This window comes from Pochonia chlamydosporia, chromosome 1, assembly GCF_001653235.2.
Source record: "Pochonia chlamydosporia 170 chromosome 1, whole genome shotgun sequence".
NCBI lineage: Eukaryota > Fungi > Ascomycota > Sordariomycetes > Hypocreales > Clavicipitaceae > Pochonia > Pochonia chlamydosporia.
The window spans coordinates 5,955,693-5,976,790 of record NC_035790.1 but is presented as its reverse complement, the minus strand read 5'-3'; the positions used below and the strand labels follow the sequence as shown (position 1 = coordinate 5,976,790).

The window sequence follows — 21,098 nt, the reverse complement described above, 5'->3', positions numbered from 1 at the left end:
CGTGTGAATAATGTTGACCAAGGTAATAAATGTAAATGTCCTATGTGACAATAGTGTCTTGGTAACAAATCTGGTGCTTAGAGTGAAAAAGCAAAGATGATGATGATGATGATGGACTATCCAAACTCCAGCTTCTCAACGGGGAGCCCCAACTCAAATATATATTCACAAACTCTCCACCACATGTACATTTGACCCTGTATAATGCCGGCCCAACCCTCCGGGACAAAGAAACTAACTACCTGTATGTCCAGCATCAAAAACTGTGGATTACATTCGTAAACGCACTTGTTGGCCAACAATCATCCAACTTTTACCCCCTTGGCACCCCTCCACAATGCCCCAAATCAGCCATCACAAACCACGAGCAACATCCATCCATCTTGTCTTGACAGCCAAATCCCCGCAAGATCGCCTGTAGCAATGACAGTTATTCGGCCAAGGCGGGTGGCCAGACCTCGAGCCGGCTGAAGCATCCGGCGGGTGAAGCCGTTCCGATTGGTTAGACGGTCGAGCTATGGGTGATAATTGGCGCAGGTATTTGCCGCCAAAGTTTCCCGACGGGCGCCTCTCTGCATTCCCCCACAATCTTTGCTGGAGCTTGATTTTGGTCGTCAATTGTGGAGGGGGCAAGGACTGGAGGCAAACTTTGGCTTGTTATGGAGGGTGTTGAGGGGGGTAAATGTTTTGCCCTGGCTGTGGTGATGTCTTGGGTCTGCTAGTTTAATGGCGTCGGCTACAACGCCGGGAGTAATACTGCAGTAGGAGCAGTAACTTCCAGAGCTTGGTTCTATTCACACAAAGTCGGAGTAATCAATCGATAACTCGGCTATGCCGCACGTTCTAGAAGTTCTCCTCATAATTACACAAATCGTACAGTCGACCACCATCCATCCCAACTCACCCTCTCACTCATAACATCACCAACCATCACCAACCATCACCAGCATCATCCGCTTACAACCGCCAACATGCCAATCCACCACCTCATGGTCGGCACTTGGACGCCCCCAGGAGCAATATTCACATTCGCCTTTGACGACGAAACTCTCTCCCTCACCCTCGTCAAACGGACTTCCATCCCAGAAGACGAACCCATATCATGGATGACATTCGACGCAAGTAACCCACGCCCCCCCCCCAATTCACATCAACACACATCCATATCCACAGCTAACACCCTCACAGCACACCAAAAAGAACATCTACGGCGCCGCCATGAAGAAATGGTCCAGCTTCGCCGTAGAATCCCCCACACTCATCACCCAACAAGCATCCCACCCCATGCTCCACGAGCGTACGTCCAAAATCAAAATCCATCACTCCCACAAATCACTAACATCACCCAGCCGAAGCATCCTCTTCATCAACCAACACCCGCGCCATATTTCTCCTTGCCGCCAAGCAACCTCCCTACGGAGTATACTGCAACCCCTTCTACAACCATGCCGGCCACGGCACCGTCTTCACCACCTCATCTGACGGGACCCTCGAAACCGCCATCCAACACTACGCATACCAGCCCAACTCCGGCATTCACGGCATGGTCTTCGACCCCTCAGAAATATACCTCTACTCCGCAGATTTAAAAGCAAACAAGCTCTGGGTTCACCGTCGACAAAACGAAGCATCTCCTCCTCAAAACGCGGCTCTCGAACTCGTCGGGAGTGTAGAGTGTCCCGATGAGAGAGACCACCCTCGCTGGGTAGCTATCCACCCGTCCGGGAACTATTTATACGCACTCATGGAGAAGGGGAACAGAATCTGTGAATACCTCATCGATCCTGCTACCCATATGCCAATCTACACTCACAAGCAGTACCCGCTCATCCCGCCAGGCATCCCCGATAGATGGACCATGTATCGCGCTGATGTGTGTGCGTTGTCTCACTCGGGCGAGTATCTGTTTGCTTCTTCGAGAGCAAACTCATTTGATTTGACTGGATACATTGCCGCATTCAAGCTGAGCAAGAGTGGCGCCATTGAGAGGCAAATATGTCTGAATCCCACGCCTACTAGTGGCGGTCATAGTAATGCTGTGGCCCCGAGTGACTGGTGTGATGACTGGATAGCCATCACAGATGACCAGGAGGGTTGGCTGGAGATTTACCGCTGGCAAGATGAGTTTCTCGCCAGAGTTGCGAGAGTGAGGGTGCCTGAGCCCGGATTCGGCATGAATGCCATATGGTACGATTAGTGCCATGCGAATTGAACATAAAATCGTTATTGCAAATGCACAGAAGAGCTTGCCACGGAAATGGAGAAATGCCGTTCACATCGCAAGGATTCTTACTAGTGGTGGATGAACCTCATCCGGAATACCTAACAGCTCAATTATCCCTCAACTCCAAAAGTTGCCCTATAAAAACCTAAAACTAAAACCACTCATGCCGAATGCTATTTTGTCATGTTCTTCCACCAATGTACAGTACTTTGAGACAACATGGGCAGCCAGCGATGAAGCCATAGACCCTCTTCAACCCACTAGTATTTCTACATTCGCCGGTTTATTGACGCTCAGGAGACTTGGATTTAGCCTTGTCCGATTTTGACTTGCCAGAACCGTATCCATTCTCAGATTGGCCGCCATTCACACCGGTGGAGTTCAATAGAGGAGTTGACTCGTCACCGTCGGCCGCATCGTCTGGTTTATGCGCTGGTTCGTCAAGAGGCTTGCTGTTGCCGTCGCCAGCTACAAATGTGGTCACACTGAGACCCTGTTTTATTTTGAACACATTGGTTCGAGTGTTTCGTGGGTTGGCTGCACGATTTGAAGGAGCCAAGTGTCGAAGTTGCTGTTTCATCTCGTCTAATGACGCCTTAAAAGGCACAGGCCTGTCATCAGGTTTGCCGTCTGGTCCGGCAGAACCGCGACGCCTCATGAAAGTGGCCATTTTGGGAATCCTCTCTGGAGCCCCATCGCTCATCGCCCCAAGGGAGCCAACAACGGGGTCGGATGCTTCCAAGTGCTCTGCAATATCAACCAGAGCTGCACCGTCACCTGGCTTCCTACCCACGGCGGCGGCACCAGCCTCGGCATGGATGCGTCGAGCTCGAGGAGCCGGCGTAAGACGTCTAATGGCTTTGTGCACATCAACATAGACGTCCGACTCGTCCACAATTTCCCTAAATAACCGTTAGACAAAGTTCGTATAGCCCATTGCAACTGGAACCGAAACTCACTCTCCAATAAGTTCCTCGATCACATCCTCCAGTGTAACGACACCCAGCGCACCGTGGTCGGATCCGGGATGATCTGATACCAAGACCATGTGCGATTTGCCCTCTTGAAAGAAATTGATGATGTCTAGGCAGCTAGTCTCCGGCCTCGTCTCAACAATAGCTCCAAGAGGAATTTCTCGAACTGGTATTCTGTCTTCTGGATCGTACGTGATGAGAGTTTTGACAAGGAGCATGCCAACAAAGTCTGTATTGTTGCCAGAGCGATAGATCGGGATGCGGGAGTAACCCGACGAAAGAATATTATCCATGGTTTTCTCATCCAAAATATGATCTTCTGCCAGAGTGTATACGTCAGTCATGGGAGTCATGACCTCAGACACGGGCTTGTCCTTCAGATCCAAAACAGCTGTGATGATAGTAACTTCGTCTTGATTCAACCGCTCCGAAAGCTCTCCGAGGGATTTATGAAGCGTAACAAGGGTCTTCAAGCCGCTCTTTTTGTATACCGTTCCGTGATCTTCGCCCAGGATCCAGTCGAGAAGCTTCGCAGTTGGCCAAGCCACGGGGCTCATGAGATACATCAGGATAAGAACCGGTTTCGACATATATCCTCCAATCGGTAGACCGTAGCGGACGCAGATGGACTGGGGAACAATTTCTCCAAAAATGACTGTGAAGAATGGGAGTGTCAGAAGTTATCGCAAGCTCAAGCAGAATTTCAAAGTTGGAACATACCAATAAGAACGGTACTGCCAACTACAGCAGCAACACCGCCACCTAAAGTCCTATCAAGAACAACAGGCAAAGACTCGTTCACAATAACGTTGGCGAGCAGCAGCGTAACAAGAACCCAATGCTTGCCCTTGTTCAACAAGTCCAACACCCTTTTCGCATTCTTGTATTGCGGCTCCGCAGGATCACCGGATACGACTTGTAGATAAATGCTATCCTGGCCCATCAAACTGTAACAATCGCACGATTAGCGAGTCTCTCACAATACTTAAACGACCAGGGGACAGGCAGTTTTATCCTGAGAGGGGGATGTAACGTACGCGATCGTCAAACCGGCAAATGCACCGCCGAGTAGAACGAGGGCCATTGAAGCCACATACAGCACCCATACCGGAGTGGCCTCGAAGTCGTCGTCGTCGTGATGAGGCTTGGTCTGGAGTACAGGTGCCGCCGCGACAGAGGAAAGGCCTACACCCAACACGCGCCCCATACCCAGGACACATGTCCGAAGGCTAGCAAACCCTCCAGAACCACCATTGCGCTGCATGTTCGCTCTCAAAGGGATTCGGTACCAAATAGGCGGTCCGGGAGAGTCGTGTTTCCACCCGTAAGCTTCAAAGAGCCAAAAGGCTGAATGCTAGAACAACCGTTTCGTACGAACACGCCAAGCCCGGCACTCAATTACAAACTGTATAGCGGATTGGTATTATCCCAGCTCCCAGCCACAAGCGGTTCCGCGTCGACCGGTCTGAGCAATATCTGTTGTTCCTGCGACCGGAAAGAGTCAAAGGGTCGAGACCACCGGCCGGTGCTGGCAGGAATTCCGGAAAAATCCGAGTATCAGTCGACGATTCGAGTGGCGCTTGGCCGTGCGGCCACGATGCGACAGACAGTCGATTAGTCGTAGCTAGATAAAGATGATAACGGATGAAATGAGGTATTGAAAGTCAAGTTCGATGGCCAGAGCTGGTGCCAAAAGATGTTCTGCCATTGACGGCTAATGGTGGGGCGTTGGAGGTCCCAAGCAAGCAGCTAACACCACCAGCACAAGACCAAGCAATTCGCAGGCAGGCGTTGTGGACTTGTTCCTGCCGCAATCTGCGAGCTGTGAGGCGTTGCTACCTGCCCATGCACGCAAGAAGCTAGGGCCAATGACGAATGGTGGGGCGAGATATCGACTCTGGTTGGCTGTCTGCATTTGATTCTTCCAATGTGTCCCACTAAAACGGAGCCAAGATGCGATCCACCAGAAGCTCGAACTCTTTCTTCTCAGGACCCGGCAAAGAACAGACTGAAACTGAGTATTGACCAGTGATGATCACAAACACCACGCAATGATGGGTAAAATGGTATGTATCAGTTCAGAAAATTTCAGAAAGTGACAGACTGGACTGTGATTTGATAACTCACTCTAAATTCAGAGTAAAAAATACCACCAAGGCAACGCTGCGAGGGTCGTGGACAATTGATTTTGAGCCACATCCTCCAAGTCAAAATAGTTCAAGTTCGGCGAATTAAGAGCCTTTATCGCGCATTTTTGCACTGCCCAGTCTTCGTCATTCAAACAGTCACGACTAGGGCGGGGTAGGATACTGAGTGTCATGTACTGCATTACCGGCGTACAGAATATTCATCGCGTGCAGACGCATGTATTGTTTTCCAGTGGTATGTTCACTGTTGCAATGAGGGTGTGTTTGGTGACTCATATGTGTTGAAGAATGAATCCTAACCAGAGTTGAGGAAGCTGCATCAGCATCAACATGAGATTCTCATATGATTTACCCATGAGGCCATTCATCGAATCACATGGCCCTCAAGGAGAAGCTTTATATCTCTTTCCACAGCCTCTATCTCTTTGTTTCACAGACTCGATATACCCCCATCACAGTTGTACCAAACTGACATCTAGGACACCTTCTGATTTACGTAACCCATCCATGACGTTCGAATCAACCTCGCCGTCCACTCCCAAAATCATGAGAGCCTCATTGTCTTTCTGCGTCGGCGGCGTATTGTGGCCCTGTCGAGCTTCTGCATCGAGGCTCGCCACCTGCATGTATCGAATGTTGATCCCATGGGAACCAAGTACCATGCCCACTCCACCAATCTTGCCAGGTTCATCATAATTGTGAAGAATGATGAGAGTACCCTCCGGGCTGAATGTTGCGTTGAAGCGGTCCAGCTTGGTAATGTAAACCCTTTTATCGGAGGCGTACCCCTCGATTATCTGCTCCGTCTTCCCACCAACAGGGCCATCAGCAATAGATTTCAGGGTCACCAAGTTCGAGAAAGTCAAGTCTTTCGATTGGCGTGCGTGGGTTTCGTTGATGACAATGCCCTTCTCTTTGGCAATAAGAGTAGCGTTGACAATGTTGATGTGAGAATCGCTGAATGAAGCTACGAGGCCCTTGACAAGAGCAGCGAATAGGGGCTTAGTGTTGGGCATACCAGCTAGATCGCCGTGATAGATAAGCTCGAATTTCCGGTCGCCAATCATACCGCCCTTGGACTTGACGAAATGCTGAGTATACAGACGGCCCATTTTCTCGACCAATTGCACCACTGGCTGAAGCTTCCTGTACTCCTCTGGCAAGATGATGGGGGCGTTGACCGCACTGGTTGGCAGACCGCCACGGAGGATCTCGACCATTTGCGTACATACATCCAGCGAAACATTTTCTTGTGCTTCAACCGTCGATGCTCCCAGGTGTGGTGTGGCGACGGTCTTCGGGTGCTTGGCAAGTTGTGCTGCGACAGAATCAGGTGCTAGAGGCTCAGTTGTAAAGACATCCATGCCAGCACCAGCAATCCATCCCTCATCCAGACCCTTGAGCAGAGCAGCTTCATTGTAAACACCTCCTCGAGCGACGTTGAGAACTCGCGCCGTCTTTTTCATCGTCTTGAGCTCCTCCTCGCCAATCAAATCCATCGTCGTTGCCAGCAACGGCGTGTGAATGGTGAGAAAGTCCACTTGAGGCAGCATATCCTTGAGACTCGATACAAGCTCAACACCAGCCTGGCGAGCCATGTCGGCACTGGCATACGGGTCGACAGCTTTTACCTGCATGCCTAGGCCTTTGGCCATCCTAGCAACATTCAGACCAACCTTACCCAGCCCGACAATGCCAAGCGTCTTACGGCCGACTTCCACGCCAACAAGCTTGCTTCTCTCCCATTTTCCTTCCTTGACGGTTCCATCAGCGCGACCAATATTTCGGGCCGTCGCCAGAAGCAGAGCAATGGTGTGCTCCGCGGCTGCCAAGATATTCCCTGCCGGAGAATTGATGACAATGATGCCTTGGTTGGTGGCCGCTGGCACATTAATATTGTCGACGCCCACGCCGGCACGTGCCACGACTTTTAGCTTCTTGCCTGCCTGTAAGACCTCCGGGGTGACCTTTGTTTCTGATCGGACAATGAGGCCCTGATAGCTCGGGATGATTGAAATGAGTTCTTCGGCCGAAAGTCCGACCTTAACGTCCACGTCATAATGGGGTGTTAAAAGAGCAAGGCCATCGGCTGAAACTTTCTCGGGGACGAGAATACGAGCCCTCGGAGGCAGCGCATCCCGTGTAAGATCTGATATGGCGGACGGGGTCATCATGGGGAAAAGATAGATGCCGCGAGTGCGATTTTGGTGTAAAGAAAGGGTATAAGAAACCAAAGTCTCCGAGATAACAAGCTGGGAAAGGGAAGGGGGTGTAAGAAACGTAGCGCAAGGCAGAAGGAGGAAGCGGGATTGGACTGGATTTAAAGAATGAGCCAAAGACAACATGACGTCCAAGGTTTCCTGCCCCTCGGTCTCCCGCAGCAAACACCAGACTTCATCTAAGCCAGCCAGCCAGCCCCCCGATCCAGGGAAAACAGCAGTGGTGGTGGCGCATACGTTACGCCGAATGGAATCTCCGTCCTTCATTGATCCCATATGCATTATTCTCGGTCTCCGTCATGGCCAGCCAAGCCAATGCAAGCTGCAGTCAGGCAATGCTCGACTAGGACGAATCATCAGGGTCGCTCGGAAACCCTTGGTTCTCCATTTACACGAAAGTAATGACGGACGCTAATAGCATAAGCCATACAAATGCCCAGGATTAGACCTGCAGGGGCGGTCTCAATGTCTCTCGAGGTGAGGATTTGAGCAGATATGAGCATGTCGGCTGCCCCTCCCCCGCCCTCGCCGTGGCTGACCTGTGGCAGTCCCTCATCACCTGTGTGTGTGAGAGTTGACCTGCAGGAGTGTACCATGTCAATTGGCGGACGGACGCATCCGGGGACGCGGAAAAGTAACCAGAGAGGCTGACGGTTGGTTCGAAAGTTTGGGGGAACATTTTCCGTGCAGCTCCAAAAAGTCAAGGTGAGACGTGCTGGGAGGCTTGGAGGAGGACACCAACCATCCTCATCCCAGACAGGACAGGACGAGGCGACTGAGATGGTTGGTGGGGAAAGAGCGACCACTGGGGAGAAATCATTGTGGCTGCCGGTTCGTCGCTCCACTTCCCCACGTTGCATCGGGACTGAGACCAGGCTGTGACCTGTTTGCTTATTGATTTGGAACTCCTCTCCTCCATGTCGCAATGGACAAATTGATCAATTCATGTCTGGTGCGCTGCAGGCTAGATGCATGCTTGTCTTGTCTGGTTTCATCGTTCCGAATGCTCCAATTGATTCTTAGGGTGCAAGGTGTCCGTGCTACATCCCCAATCTGATCTCCTTGAGAAAGCAAAAGCTGAACTGACAAAGCCAATCCAGGTCAGGTCAACTGGTGTATTGATTTTTTCCACCAGATGCAATCTGGTCTCACCAAAGATCTATCTGAACTACAGATTTCCACGTCACGGCTGCCCTAGGCCAAACATGACGACGTTGAATGAGTGGTCAATTCAATCTTGCCGCTACGACTAGCAAGTGATCTAACAATTGGCTATAGCCATAGAAAGGTTACCTCGATTTGATTTAATGCCTTCGCCCCATTCAGTAGCTGGCCTGGGTCAAAGCTCTGCCACCATCTTGGCACATAGCACAGCATCACCATATCCTGGCTGGTCAATCCCGCAGCCCTCTTCAACTCTTCACAGCGACCGGTTGGTTAGTGTTGGCTCTTTGGAGAAACGGCATCCAAGCAAACTATTATTGCTCTTTGCAATACAGTACTTGTGACCAATTTGGATCTTTCGCTTTGATTCCAGTAGACTTATTATCCCTTCACTGCAGATCAGCACCACCACTATGAGTTAGGTGCCTGCAGCCACGACAGCCCACCCGTTTGGGGGCTTGTTGATAGAGAACATCAAGATCTGTTCCAGGGTGAACGGCTATTCAAATGAGGCATCCCGCCGCTAAGTTGATCACCTGTCTGAATCTAAAGTTGGGGACTATTGGTCCGCTGAAATGCTCGCAACAATGCACTCGTCCTGCATAGAGTTACCATTTTGAGCGACAACAGGCTTGGTGGCGCAATATTCCAATTCACCAGTTGGCTAGCGCTCTTTGCAGCGGGCGGTGAGACACGCCGTGGTATGTATGACTTTTTGGTTTTATTAGTCCGTACACACATGTTATGATGCACTCGGGATATCCTGCATGTGTGATTCCCTTTTACATATTAGATAAGTCGTTCCTTTTGTGTATTACGAACAGTTCTGGGGTCTCATTCTGAACGCAGCAACTACGTACACAGTTTTGGTCTCTGCTCCACGCCAATTACACGAGAGCTGGGGAAACCTCCGCATATCTTGCATTTACACACTGTACTTGTCACTGTACTTGTCATTCTGTACAACTTCAACGGAGTAGCCATCGGGATCAAGGGAATGCGACATTTCTCATGCGTCCATCGGTGAGTCGCTTCCTCCAGTCGCACTTGAGGTCCTCGAATCGCTGGCATGCAGCATCGAGATCATCGACAGACACGCCTATTCGCTGGTAAGCACTGACTCTAAAATTACACGCATTAGTTCTGAGCAGGGGATTGCTTTTACGTACAGATATGTCCGAAGCCCTGAGGCTCATCGTTGCCGTTGTGGTACTTGAAGCTGGCATCCTTCTCGGTACCGTAGTTCCAAGTAAGTTCGAGCAAGCCTTCACGGTGGGCAGTTTTACCATCCTGGGCAGAACCTTGGGTGCCGGGATAGCCAAGGAAGTAAAGGTTAAATCCGGCAGCTGAGTTCTCGGCAGTCCTCATGAGCGTCATTCCCATGACCTCTTGGTAAAACTTGAGGGATTTCTCGGCATCCTTGACTCGGATCATGGTATGGTTCTATCACCACATCTGGTTAGAGAAACCTAGCCAACAATTACAATAGATGCCTGCTTACCATGCGGTAGGTAGATGGGTCCGTTTCCTTCACGTTCTCAGTTTCTTCAAGAGGCTTCTGCCCAATGATCTCCACCCAATAGCCATCAGGGTCTAGGGCGAAGGCAATATGCTTCATCCGGCCGTCAGTAAGCTTCTTCTGAAACTTATATCCTGCATCCTCGAGACGCTGGCAAGCGGCCTGGATGTTGTCCACGCTAATGCAGGTGTGTCCGAAGCCACGATGCGGTTCCTTGTTACCGGTATTGACGGTGTAGTTGGCGTCATTCTCAGTGCCGTAGTTGTGGGTGAGCTCAATTACACCTTCACGGTTGACATGGGAATTGCCATGAGAAACAGCCTTGGGGCTGTTGTATCCCATGAAATACAAATCAAAATTGGCCTCTGGAATTTCATACTTTTTGACCACTGACATGCCCAAAAATTCGTAAAACTTGACTGTTCGTCGATCATGGGTAGTTAGCATACTGACTTCAGAAAGCAATTACTGCATTTCTGCTAGGGCACGGCACTTACCAGATTCCTTGGGGTCTTTCACCCGAATCCTGGAAAACTTTACGTCAATACATACCCACTTGAATTAAGTACTATGCTTTGAACGCACATGGAGTGATTAAACTTGTAAGTGTTGGTATCCGTAGTGGTCGCCATCCTTCTCAGCTGTTGTCCTGTATGAGCTTAGTTGGAGCTCGTGCACATGAGATAATCAAAGATGTGGGGGCTCACGTACCTGGCTTATGAACCTTGATAGATGATCGCACAGTCTGCAGAAAGTTTGTGATGCTTTGAAGTCGTTGTGTGGCCCTCAAGGTGTTCATCAGGGGACAGGAACCTTATGAAGTATGAAATCGATTGTGTTTTGGCAAGCAGCGGGAGGAGGTGCGGAATCTAGTTATTAGGTCAAGTTTGCTTGAGTCTGTCGCCCCGCCATATTTGCGTGTATTGGCGTATCTGCCCCGCCGTGGTTACCAATGCAGTCATAGCATCACCACTTGTATGCGGGCCAACTGACGTCAAATTCATCCGGCGAGGACGAGGAGTTATTCCGTGGTAGGGGGCATTTGAGGGATATCACAGACATTGGAAGCAACAGGAATTACACCAACTTGGTTATTTTGACACATTCTTTGCAGGTATTAAGTTAGTTTACGCTCACAATTGGCCAATTCACCTCGGGGCATTGCACATTGGTTCCGGGTAGGTGTAACTTGGCAACATCGAAGACAACATTTACAAACATTCTGCAGGTGGGGAGGTGGATGACGGACAGTACATGTAACCTTGAGCTGTAGTTAGTGGGCGGCAATCGACGGAACCCATCGTGTTTGAGCCTGCCACCTTTGCAACGATACTTGACAGTTACAGAGTTTTGAGGTGTATGCGTAATGGGCCTCGTAAACGCCCAAACGTTCCTCAACGGGACTGTTGGCGTCGACTTTGCGAGGTTGAAGCCAAATGCATGGCAGAGGAGCTCTTGAGTGTATGCAGTGGGGCGCCATAGCGGCTGTATCGAGCGCTGTTTGGCTCTGGCTTTGGACGGCTTGGACCAGACGGCTTGGACGGCTGGAGTCTGGTCTGGTCTGGTCCCAATGCCATCAATTGATGTCTAGCCTGGTCCGAGTCTGGTGACACTCCATCCACTGATGTCCAGTCCAGTCAGCTCCAGCCAGCCGAAGAAGGTCCAGACACCACGGACCGCACTCCAGACGCGCCGCGATATTCAGACGACTCCAAACCTTCTTTACTGCACAACCTTATATCCTTATTGCATGGGAAAGTTCTGCAACTGTGAACCTAATTAACTGTATATGCTACCGATATCTCCCCCAAGACTAGCCCGGCATAAACATCAATGGCTTCCCTAATGCCCTGATCCTGCTCCCTCAGTCCGACCTCGAGTTGCGCAAGGAGCAGGACGACTCACCGATATCACCATCTCGAATTCAACATCCGCAAAGTTCTCCACCTGCTACTGCGAACCTGTGCAACATGGCAGCAGATTACAGCATGGACGAGTCAGCCATTATGGACAACGGTTCCCCTGGCGGCCCAGGCGAAAGACTTACCGGTCGCGATCTTGACCTCATGGGCTATGACAGGTCGCCCCTGGCAAGCAAGACTCGATCGTTGTCAGATGGTGGAGGAACACCATCCAAGCTATCGCCCTCACCACTCATTATTGAAGCATCGCGAAGAACTTCCAAAGACGACATCCACATCAAGGATGCCCAGACACCCTCCACGCCGCGGCACTCTGAATTCAAGGGTCTATCACTGCAGATGCCTCCTCGACAATTCACGCCGCCACCTGCCTCAAATGCCTACGTCAAGCCCCCGCCTCTTTCTCCAAAACTTGACCACTCGCAGATATACGCGTCTCCAACCAATATTCTTCCCCGCAGGTCGCGGGGCCTTGACTTTTCTCGCGCTGCTACGAGCCTGCATCACTCGACACTTGCCGAATCATCACCAGACTCATCGCCTACTATCGGTGGCCGGGCCATGAATATACCCACCCGACGAAGCGACTATGGCGGTCCGGAACAAACATCTTCATCTCTGTGGTCTATCATGGGAAATCATGAGAAGATGAACATAAGTAGCTCCCTGGGGAGCACTAACCAGGCTGTCGGCTCTGATTCATCCAGTTCATCCGACGATGATGACCTGATGGACGAAGATGTGGACGAGTCATATGTTACCACCCCACAGGTCTCCAAAACAGCCAATTTTGGCCCAACTGGACCGTTTGGATCTCCTGCTATGAGCAGTCTCATGAGCTTCCAGCAGCGACAGCGGCATCGCAAAATACCAAAGAAGAAGGTTCGTGGACCGTTGGGACTTGGATTCAACATGGCCACAGCCAACCTTTCCAAATCCCCTCCAACCACTGCTGCGAAGGCGAGGAGGGAGAGCATTAGCTGGCAGGCCAACCAGCTCCACATCTCTGCCGTTGATGGTGACGAGAGTGGCAAATCTCAAAGTGACGCTGATGGTAGTGGTAACGGTAACGGTAATGGTAATGGTAATGGAGGTGGTGGAGAAGGATCGCAACGAGGAGTCGTTAAACGAGCTGTCACGCGCCGTGGGAACCTATTGCCGAAGACCAAAACATTTGCAAGAATACGCGCCGCCTTATTTGAAGAAAGTGCGCCAGCGGAGACAGAAACCCGACGAGAAGCCGAAGTTGTTAAACAGGTCCGGGAAAGTGATGTAGCGCTCGAGCCTCGGATTCCGCAAACACAGGCAGAGCCTGGAACAAACGCTAGCGCCCTGTCTTCGCCAAATCTTACAAACAATGAGCCTGTCGATGACATCCAAGAGGATGATATGAACTTACTGGGTGAAGGTTCTTCTGGGCTTTCGAGCAGCTTTAAGCAACAAGTTATAAAGAATTCTAAAGGGAAAACATTTTGGGATACCTTTTCCGAGTCGAGTAGCATGGGTGGAAACAGAACAACGCCACCTCCACCAGCATTCTTGCCTCGTGGCTCTTCTTCTGGTATGAGTGAAGATGCAGCTATGGACTCTCCTGTGCCTGGTGTTGCCTCGGGACATTCGGCTTCGCAGAGTAGCAATGCTCAAGGGCCAAGCGCAGCAGAGATAACTCGGAGGATCAACAACAAGCGTCGCCGCGACGATGACTTCGATCCCGTGAGCTTCAAAAGACGGGCTGTCAGTCCCGGGATGAGCGCACATAATTCACCGATCCTGCAGAGTCCCATGCAGCGAGACTCAGCACCATGGGGCTCACGACCTGGCAGCACTGGAGGAGATAGAGCAGGTAGCAGTGCTCAGAGCGAAGCTGGAAGCGTTGGAGCCGGCACTCCTGCGAACCCTAGTGCAGGGACAACCGGAAGATTGAACAGTAAAGGGCGAATTGGGTTTCAAGGCATGGTCGATACCAATGACGGCATCATGCGTATGAGCATTGAATAGTAATTTGTGTAACTGGGCAAATGCAAAGAAAGGGAGTAATGATACCAGCTGGTGTGGTGATTTGGAGACATTGAAGCATTATCTAGGAGCGGCGTCTGCATGAACTGGCGTTTTCTTTTGGCGTGTGGATTGGTAGTATTTGGGCACCAGGAGCGATAGCATATGTAAGCCGACGGCCTCACAAGAGATGGCCCTCAGCCAAAAGGAATGTACGGAGTACTTTTGCGGGCGTCAAGTTATCTACTTAAGTAGTGCAAAGACAGTTGTAATATCGCGTGAACACATCTGTTTCCTGTAGCAATTCTTGGCATTCAGCAGCTGCACGTTGAACGCCTGGTCATACGAATCTGCAGCCCCTGTGATTGTTCCAAATGAAATAGCCGGCGCCTCGAGAAATGTTGAGGCCTTTGAACCAAACGGCGATGAGCCGGTCTGTCTTGTATTACCTCAGACCTTGCCTTTTGGCTGTATTGATTCGGAGGGGCCCTGTAACGCAACGCTTGACTGAATTTCGCAATCTCTCACAGTTACACTAAATAAAACAGAGGATTTTTTATGCATCATTTGCTGTGCTTACAATTTTCCAAAAACAGCTGTTGCATACCCCGTGCCGACGGGGGCCCTCTGACTCAAGTATTGGCCAACATGATGCAACAGCTCTGGTTGATCACTGTATTATGTGGAAAGGTGTTACACGACGCTCAAATTCGGAGGATATACGCATTCCATAATCACGACACCTCAAGACTGCGCATCAGAGACCTTTAGCAGTATGGCCCAGACACAGAAATGGAATAATTAAGCATATTGGTATCGAAAGAGACACGCTAAACAAAACGTCCACCGAGGTGTTAAACCACCTCATGCCATGAAGAAAAAGAGCCAGATGCCAAATCTTTCCATCCCAACGCCAATAAATGCCCCGACTCCCGACTTTTAAAGCAACAAATCAAGTCAAAGATGTCTTTCGAAACCCCTTCACTCACTCGACCCGACACCCTCCTCTGGAACCCGCAAAGTGCCTAACTTATCATCCAGCCAGCGAGCTAAATCCCCCGCATGTCTCCTCATCGCCACGACCGACGCAGCACCCAGGCTATCTAAGCTGGACGTCGTTTGACCCCCTGCACTGACCAGGCTTTCCACCTCGCTCGGGCTACCGACGGTGTCGCCGTTCTCCTGCAAGTGCGCATCGGGCTGGAGATCATGCGCCGAAGGACCAACACACACGAACAACAAGCCGCATTTAAGGCGGCGGATGATGACGGTCCCACCGCTAAGCTGGACTGTAATGGTGACGGGTTTGACCGACTTGGCGGCTCTTCTTCGTGCAGCGGCCTTGCTGGACGCGGACATGTCGTGAGGCGCTACGTCGTCATTGTCTGAGTGTTCGGGCCCGAGGACGGGAGAGCTGGTGATAGGATCGGGGGTCCGCGAGCCGGGGAGCGCGGAGGGAACGTCCACGGAGGACGACGTGTGAATGGCGAGGAGGGATGCCGCGACGGTTGCGTGCGTTCGCAGGACAGACACGGGGTGGGGGCTTGTGTGCGCGAGGAGTTTGCCGTGGTAGGTGGTGAGGAGGAGCGTGGGAAGTTGAGGTGTTTGGTTGGCGTGGAGGAAAGCGTTAAGGCGCTTCGTCAGTAGGAGGGGAGGTGTTGCGTTTGGGAGAGCCATGATGTTGACGGGGTTGAATGGAGATGGAGGCTCGTGAGGTGAGGGCGGTGACCGTGCCGACGGCTGGCTGTAGCAGCCCGGTGAGTAGTTTGTCGGTTTCTGGACTTGGGTCACGCTATGTGGTTCGTGTGCGCGGTGAGGCGGGTGATTGAGGGAGTGATGTTGGAGAACTGGGCATGTGTTGATGGTTTTTGGCTTGACGTTGATTGCTGGATGGGTAAAGTATGGAGTCGTTTGCTTTGGCCAATGTAGTTGCGCTGTGAGTGGTTGAGTGTTTTGAGCTGGGCGATGGGTTTGGGTGGGAGTGGCCACGCTAGCCGCTTCCGTGTTGGGGGCTGGTCTGTGCTGGTGATCTATCGGATATGAAGTCATTCAAGTCATTTCAATTGATTGCAATCACATTGTGTGGTGACTCATCACACTGTGAGTAAAATGGAATCAGTTTGGCAAGCCTCCAATATTGCTACCTGCTATGTAAATAGTTGGATGCACTCAATGTTGTAGCCGGCAACAGCACTCCGTACAGCACACATTGTCAGGAAGACATGAATACGTCTGGTGTCATTGCCAAATTTGCATCGGCTTCTAGACCTACATTTAGAATATCTGCAATATTCCTTGGCCACGGAATAGATGCGCGGCCAGATTATGGCCTTTGCTGCGCAGTGCATAACAAAGCGAGACCAACATATACTAGACGTCGGAACGAATTCGCGTAGGCATCCAAGCATCCCCGATCCTCCATCACCTGTCAGCACGTTCTTCGATATGCAATGCACGGCGGCAACAGTCACGAAACACACGTGCAGGCAATGGGAGCAAAGATTAGCATAAACAGGCAAGAGACGGACAGGCGTGTCCCTTCATGAATAGATCCATTGCATTTTGCCGGTGGATAAGAGGCGTGGCCCAGTTGCCCTTTCGCAAAACGTTTTTGATTGCAACGGGCATTGTAAACCCGTTTTCGACGTCACGCTGCCATGCCAAATGAATTGTCAGATCGGCCACAACTAGTCTTGATAGTAGTTCCCTTAGCTTTGCCACAAGTGAAGCAATTTCCTCGTCGCGTGGTTCGTCAAGCTGTCAATATCGTCATTGTAAGCAGCAATGGCGGTAGCTTGAGGAAATAATTGAATAATTGCTAGAACATCTGAAGACGGTGCTTCAAGTCGCCCGCATAATAAATATGAAACCACGGGATATGTATGACGCAGGTCGAATACATACCGAGGCATGTTTTCGCCGTCATCTTGAACTCGACATCGAACCACACGTGCGGCGATACAGAACTGCCTCGTGATACACAAGACAAGCGGTGACTTGATGCTGAAGCCCATGCTCCGTGGTAAGCATACATATCACGTCCGGATGAACATCTCGTGCGGCATCACCAGATTTAGCCAGCGGCTGGACTCTAGAGTCTTGCCAACTCCACTCCTCTCTTCACTGGACCGATAATCGACGAAAAATACCATCCAACACATGCATGCATGCGGGTCAAACATGAGCAACATCGGAATACTGCAAAACCGGCCGCCATTCTTCACAGGAAGACCGATGTCATCACAGGGGGTCGATGGCGCCAACTGGTGTTTCACGGTTGATGGTCAACTCAGTCATTGGCACGAAAGGGTGGAGCATAACGCTTGCCCATGTCCATCTCCTCCTCCTCACCCCCAGATGCGAGGCTTGATCGGGTTCGCGTGGTCTTTTGTCCCTTGTCTGCTTATCTACCTAGGTAGTTAGGTGCAAGCTGACTCGAATTAGTAGTTTCAACGGGCGTCGCATACAGGAAGATGCTAAGTTTGACACAAGGGACTGACTGTTCTGCTCTGGAGAATGAATCGAACGATTTCATGCGTTTGTTTTCGCAGCCATCGAGCCGCGCCTGTCCTCGCTTTGAAACATATGCACTCTCTACTCCGTACAGTCGCACTGAGACTCGCGGCTGCGTGCAAAGGGGGAATTGACTGGAGCAGTGAGACGGAAGAGGTCTGGTCTCTTCGCCATCCGTTGGAATTGCATGCTCAACACAATGGTGGGGAGGAGGTTTGAGCGGCAGCCCAGGCAGGCCAATCAGGGATAATAGCCCCTGGCAGCAGCGTAAGACCCCTTGCAACAAGCCAAGACGGGCCAATGGTGGTGCAGATGCGATTGTTCCCGGCGCCAGGGGTTCAGGAACAAGCAGACAAGTGCGCCAACGCCTAGTCGGGCATGTCACTTTCACCGTGCACTGTTGTCAAGTTCGATCCTGGGGAAGGAACGAGGAGGCAAATGGACAGAAGGGATGCTAGCCTCCTCTATTGTGTGCATTCTTTCCCATGCCAGTCTGGTTCATGTCTATCAGTCCATGTCAAGTCTGACTTGTTTGGTCTGCCGGGTCAATTACTAGCTGACCGTCATTCGCCCTCCAAGCTCACCCGCCTTGTCCAAGGTTCCCATCGTGCTCCTCTCCATTGTCTGTCTGTCTTTCCCATCTTCCTGTCTCCAACCGACACACCTCTCCATTCCAACGTCTGCAACAGTCACTCATTTGCGTCCTTTTCCCATTTGATTCTTGCTGGATACAGCCCAATTTTCGCCTGCCACGTCTCGGCACGCGTCTTCTTTCGTGCCAATCTAAGCTATTTACCGGCTGTTTCGAGGCTGAACGACTCCTTCGCCAAGAACCCGCCCGTGAACCCCCAACGGTCTCAATAACCTGCCTTTGAAACCGGAGACCCGGAACGACCAGGGCAAATCAGACCTTTGCACAGCGTGCCTTGGTACACCAACTCCATCTCTCTTCACCATTGCATCTTTAGCCTTGGTAGAATTTCCCCTGCGTTTCGACGCATGCAGTCTTTGCTTTTGATGCTGGCTTGGTGAAGAATTGTTTACGACGCCGACGACCGCGAAACGCCTCCATTGCTGGGTCGACCACGATCACCTTAGCCAAGATTATTTGTGCGTCAAGGATATGGGCAGCATACAGTAGGGTTCTAGCGAAAGGCGTCTCTGTTTCGTCTTCCTGGTGCTACTTGAAAAGAGTTCTGGCCGCCGTCAACTTCACTCCTTCGAATATTCCAGCTTGGGCGGGAAGGGTTATACTATCCCACGGCGAGGAGCGAAGAGTGCTGTCGGCAGGTCCGCAACACTTTTACCGCTCTCTCCAAGCCGCAACAACCAACGACACTCATTTCAACATTATAAACTTCGTTATCAGTCACTTAAACCGGCAGGACCGCCGCGTGAGTCCAGTATTTCGACAATATGGGCTGCGCAAGCAATCGAAAAAAGCAAACTCGAGAGTTCGCCGATCAGAAATGGGATTATATTAACCTGCAAGACTTCAAGGCCAAGGGCTGCGGCCCAGGATTTGCTTACACCTATTTGTGGTTTATGCTGATTATTTCAATTGCCGTCTATGCCGTCGACAGCTTTACCGCTGTGAATTTACTCGCATTCAACAAATGGTCGTCCAAGATCGATCCAGCCATTCCATTTGACGTTTCCAAATGGATCTTCTCCGTCTGCATCCTCCTTTCCTTCGTTAACCTCGCCTTTGAGGGAGTACGGGCCTTCCGCGTTATGAGGCGCGGTAATGTGGCTGAATGTTTCCTCGACAGTTTGGCAGTCCGTTGGGAGTCGATTCGTTTCGGTTCTGGTCAAGGTTGGAGAAGATTCTTGGTCTTTGCCGAGCTGACCAAGAGTAAAAAAGGCTCTGAATATGTCGCTCTGTTTACTTACTTCAGTTTTAAATGTAAGTTTGCTCTTGATGATGCTTATGTCACCGAATTAGATCTAACTTGCAGTCCCCAGCATGGATTCGAGTCATCTTCTGCTCTGGTCCTCGCCAGGTAGTCAACGGTTTGACGCTGAGGTCTGTGTATGTTGCGAAACTAGCGCCTACGGCCACCAGTGTGGATGGAGCCATTCTGGGCTTCTTCGACAAGGTCAAGGTGCTCGCTTCCGAGGATTACCAACAAGCGGTCATCTTGTCGGGCATGTGTTTTACTTTCGTCATCTGGGTCTTTTCGGCCTTGTTCCTGCTGATGGCCGTGTTATTCTACGTTTTCTTCCTCTTCCATTGGATCCCACGCGCCGATGGCGGTTTGAGAGGATACTGTGAGCGGAAAGTCAACAAGAAACTATTACGCATTGTCACCACAAAGGTCAACAAAGCCCTTGCCAAGGGCCAAGCCAACAGATATAAAGCTGAACTGGAATTGGCCAAGAAAAACGGCGAGAAGGGACCGTATATGGATCACAAGGCTACACTGCCCACAATACCCAATGTTCAACCTGGCATGGATGACAGCCTCCCTCAAATGCCTACTTTCGGGCGCGACGAGAAGACAGCTACTCTTCCGGTATACTCATCCCGCCCAGGCACACCTGGCAGTATCGAATTGAGCTCGATGGATGGCAGGCGGCCGATGCAGAGAACCGGCACCTCGGGCTCGCTTTCCAGTTACTCCTCCAACGCCCCCTTGGTATCTTCTGCTGCAGATATGGGATACTCCCGGTCGCAGTCGCCCGCTCCCAGTCTTGCCGATTTTGACCTTAAAAACGGGTTCGGCCCGCCAACTCGACCTGGTACATCAAACTCGCAACGAAGCTTCTCCAGTGGCAGACCGGGGTACGGACCAATGGCAAATGGTTCAACAGGTACTCCTCTGAGGACCATCACTGCCAGTCCCGCGCTGACGGAGAGCAACTTGCCTTCGTATCCCGGTCCTACAAGAACGCCGACGAATGGTTCAATGGGGAGCAATTATGGCGCACCACCGCCTGTCAGCCGGAGTAACACAGGGCCTGTTGCGTACCAACCACAAAGCGGTTCGTACCAGCCATACAATCCCTACTCTGGCAATGGTGGCCGGGAAAGCCCGGCTCCATCATTTCGAAGCAACGGCGTGCCTCCACCCCAGGTTCGCAGCATGACGGGACCAGCAGGGTCAATTGCGCCTCCTAGAAGAGGACCTGGCCCTCAGCAGTATCCTCCACAGAGAAATATGACTGCGCCGATACCGCCTAGGGGTCCGCTAAGCGGACAATCTCAAGGCATGTCACCGAGCTATCAGACAGGACAATACGGATATGATGTTGAATCACAGCAAAACCGTGGATATTATTAAGATGCCGCGGAGTATGAGACATCACCTGCAGGCTCGGGGGCATGTAAATTGGGCTACAATTTTGAACAAGATTCACTTTTATGACACTAGGCGCTGGGCTTGGGCAGAGACAAGGCCTTGAATGAATATTTTGCAAT

General features: G+C 51.1%; 7 protein-coding genes across 7 annotated transcripts; 3 read left to right on the top strand and 4 right to left on the bottom strand.

Annotated features, from left to right (window-relative positions):
- Positions 1-971: 971 nt before the first annotated feature.
- Positions 972-2,197, top strand: VFPPC_13112 (carboxy-cis,cis-muconate cyclase; the record flags this gene model as incomplete). Its single annotated transcript, XM_018290889.1, has 3 exons — positions 972-1,064; positions 1,189-1,297; positions 1,350-2,197. 3 exons carry the CDS (start codon positions 972-974, stop codon positions 2,195-2,197), a joined length of 1,050 nt encoding a protein of 349 aa, XP_018150047.1.
- A 310-nt stretch (positions 2,198-2,507) lies between these two features.
- VFPPC_01564 (hypothetical protein) lies at positions 2,508-4,462 on the bottom strand (the record flags this gene model as incomplete). The annotated part of the gene is made up of 4 exons (XM_018281364.1): positions 2,508-3,126; positions 3,184-3,853; positions 3,919-4,145; positions 4,236-4,462. The coding sequence occupies 4 exons, from the start codon at positions 4,460-4,462 to the stop codon at positions 2,508-2,510; spliced, it is 1,743 nt and encodes a 580-aa protein (XP_018150046.1).
- Positions 4,463-5,797: 1,335 nt separating this feature from the next.
- VFPPC_01563 (phosphoglycerate dehydrogenase) lies at positions 5,798-7,516 on the bottom strand (the record flags this gene model as incomplete). The annotated part of the gene is made up of 1 exon (XM_018281363.1): positions 5,798-7,516. One exon carries the CDS (start codon positions 7,514-7,516, stop codon positions 5,798-5,800), a length of 1,719 nt encoding a protein of 572 aa, XP_018150045.1.
- Positions 7,517-9,717: 2,201 nt separating this feature from the next.
- Positions 9,718-11,046, bottom strand: VFPPC_01562 (glyoxalase/Bleomycin resistance protein/Dioxygenase superfamily domain-containing protein; the record flags this gene model as incomplete). The annotated part of the gene is made up of 6 exons (XM_022428230.1): positions 9,718-9,827; positions 9,898-10,171; positions 10,230-10,666; positions 10,745-10,773; positions 10,833-10,896; positions 10,959-11,046. The coding sequence occupies 6 exons, from the start codon at positions 11,044-11,046 to the stop codon at positions 9,718-9,720; spliced, it is 1,002 nt and encodes a 333-aa protein (XP_022284748.1).
- Positions 11,047-12,217: 1,171 nt separating this feature from the next.
- VFPPC_01561 (hypothetical protein) lies at positions 12,218-14,167 on the top strand (the record flags this gene model as incomplete). Its single annotated transcript, XM_018281361.1, has 1 exon — positions 12,218-14,167. The coding sequence occupies one exon, from the start codon at positions 12,218-12,220 to the stop codon at positions 14,165-14,167; it is 1,950 nt and encodes a 649-aa protein (XP_018150043.1).
- Positions 14,168-15,145: 978 nt separating this feature from the next.
- VFPPC_01560 (hypothetical protein) lies at positions 15,146-15,841 on the bottom strand (the record flags this gene model as incomplete). Its single annotated transcript, XM_018281360.1, has 1 exon — positions 15,146-15,841. The coding sequence occupies one exon, from the start codon at positions 15,839-15,841 to the stop codon at positions 15,146-15,148; it is 696 nt and encodes a 231-aa protein (XP_018150042.1).
- A 3,252-nt stretch (positions 15,842-19,093) lies between these two features.
- VFPPC_13111 (pheromone-regulated membrane protein) lies at positions 19,094-20,961 on the top strand (the record flags this gene model as incomplete). Its single annotated transcript, XM_018290888.1, has 2 exons — positions 19,094-19,583; positions 19,643-20,961. 2 exons carry the CDS (start codon positions 19,094-19,096, stop codon positions 20,959-20,961), a joined length of 1,809 nt encoding a protein of 602 aa, XP_018150041.1.
- Between the last annotated feature and the right edge of the window lie 137 nt (positions 20,962-21,098).